Raw genomic sequence first — 1,766 nt, 5'->3', positions numbered from 1 at the left:
AGGAACCCAAGCGGAAAGCGAATTTTGAGAATGATGAGGGCAACAAATGTATAAGTCTGCTTTATACAATTGCTGTATGTATGGATTGTGATGAATTGTATGAGCCCCAATAAAATAAAGAAAAAAAAGGGAAAATTTGCTTTCTAGAAATGCACAGTTATTAATACACATAGTTTTTAATACCATATGTACATTTATATAGCTTGTACATCAGTTAAAAATAACATATTTTTTAATTTATTTAGTGTGATAAATAGAAGTAGATATGTATTATTTGATTACCCAAGTGAATTACATATGATTAGGTCCAGTTTCCATGGTTTCTACAAAGCTTTTATATGAGATAAGAGGAGAAAAAGAAAGGAATAAAGAGTTTGAAATAAACTTAAGGGCAATGCAAAAAAAAAAAAAGAACTCATATCTTCAATGATCACTTCATGAGGTCAAATATTGGGTAGGGTACATAATAAGGACTAATTTGATTATTCACCATTAATTTTTAAATGAGCTATAAAATATAAAAATATTTTCACATTTGTGAAAAAGTTTTAAAAGTCAATAAATAATGTATAATCAATCCTCAGTATTCTCGAGACTGCTTCCCGAACAACTGTTAACACCAAGGTCCATAGACATTCGAGCCCCTTACATAAAAGGGCATACTATGTGCGTATAATATGCACATACCCCCCTGTGCCTTTGAATCACCTCTAGATTACTTGTAATACCTAAGTAAATAGATTACTTATAATACCTAAATTACCTCTCGATTACGTGTAATACCTAAATACTATACTTCCTCTTAGCTTATGAGGAATTGTTTTGACCATTTCATTGTTCTTTAGGAATAATTTTTTCCTGAATACTTTTGCTCCTTGATGGGTTGATCCCTCGCAGGGGAGGGGAGTCTTGGTAATGTCGTTGATTATATATTGGGCTGCTAACCATGAGGTCAGCAGTTGGAACTTGCCAGTTGATTCAATCACAGAATAATACTAATTTTTCTGTGCCTAAAGATTTACAGTCTTGGAAACCCAAAAGCCTATTGGGTCACTATAAGTCAGGACTAACTCGACAGCAGGGAGTTTGGGGCTTTGCTTCCTTGGTTGGTGTTTGGTAAGTGAGGGAAACCCACAGACACAAAGACCAACTGTACACATTTTATAATTTAAGTTTTCATTAGTTATTTCCCCACAGTACATACAAATAACTTGATAACTGACCAGTTATTCTTTAGGAGTAGATTGAAAAGAATCCTTCATTACATTGACACATTAACATTAAAAACAAATTGACAACACAGTACTATTGTTTCAGTGTTAACAAACTTTCTCAAGACTAAACAATTATGATTCAAAAGTCATTTCAAATTTTTAACTTTATGAAAACTTTTTCCACAAAATACAAGTTTAAGTTGCCAATTGTTACTCTAAATATTGGTAACTTCCCCTTAAATTGAATTCTATTATCAAATTTTAAGTTTCATACCTCTGAAGAGCTTTCATTATTGACATCTGTGTTTATAGGCGTTCCTGCTGAATCTAAATCAGAACCTTGAGAGCCAACTCTCCCAGGAGTCTGAAACACAAAAAGGGGATACAAATCAGAGAAGATATTTTCAATATATCCATAAGCCATTTTATAATACATTCATAATTAATAACCTAAACAATAAAAGAAGCTAACCTTACATACAAAACAGTAGACATCTTCCAAACAATGACAGAAAGTTATCTTTTATTGAAGAATGATTGCCCTGAACACTG

At 32.2% G+C, this 1,766-nt stretch overlaps 1 protein-coding gene across 1 annotated transcript in view; it reads right to left on the bottom strand.

The window, feature by feature from the left end:
- Positions 1-1,766, bottom strand: part of EEA1 (early endosome antigen 1) — a 142,656-nt gene that overhangs the window by 135,004 nt on the left and 5,886 nt on the right. Inside the window, exon 2 of the mRNA XM_045291423.1 lies at positions 1,489-1,578. Within this exon, the coding sequence (XP_045147358.1) occupies positions 1,489-1,578 (90 nt within the window). The remainder of the gene's footprint in view (positions 1-1,488; positions 1,579-1,766) is intronic.

Source organism: Echinops telfairi, unplaced genomic scaffold, assembly GCF_000313985.2.
Source record: "Echinops telfairi isolate 266 unplaced genomic scaffold, ASM31398v2 ScPeMD7_2;HRSCAF=8, whole genome shotgun sequence".
NCBI lineage: Eukaryota > Metazoa > Chordata > Mammalia > Afrosoricida > Tenrecidae > Echinops > Echinops telfairi.
This window is presented reverse-complemented; position numbering and strand designations above follow the sequence as displayed.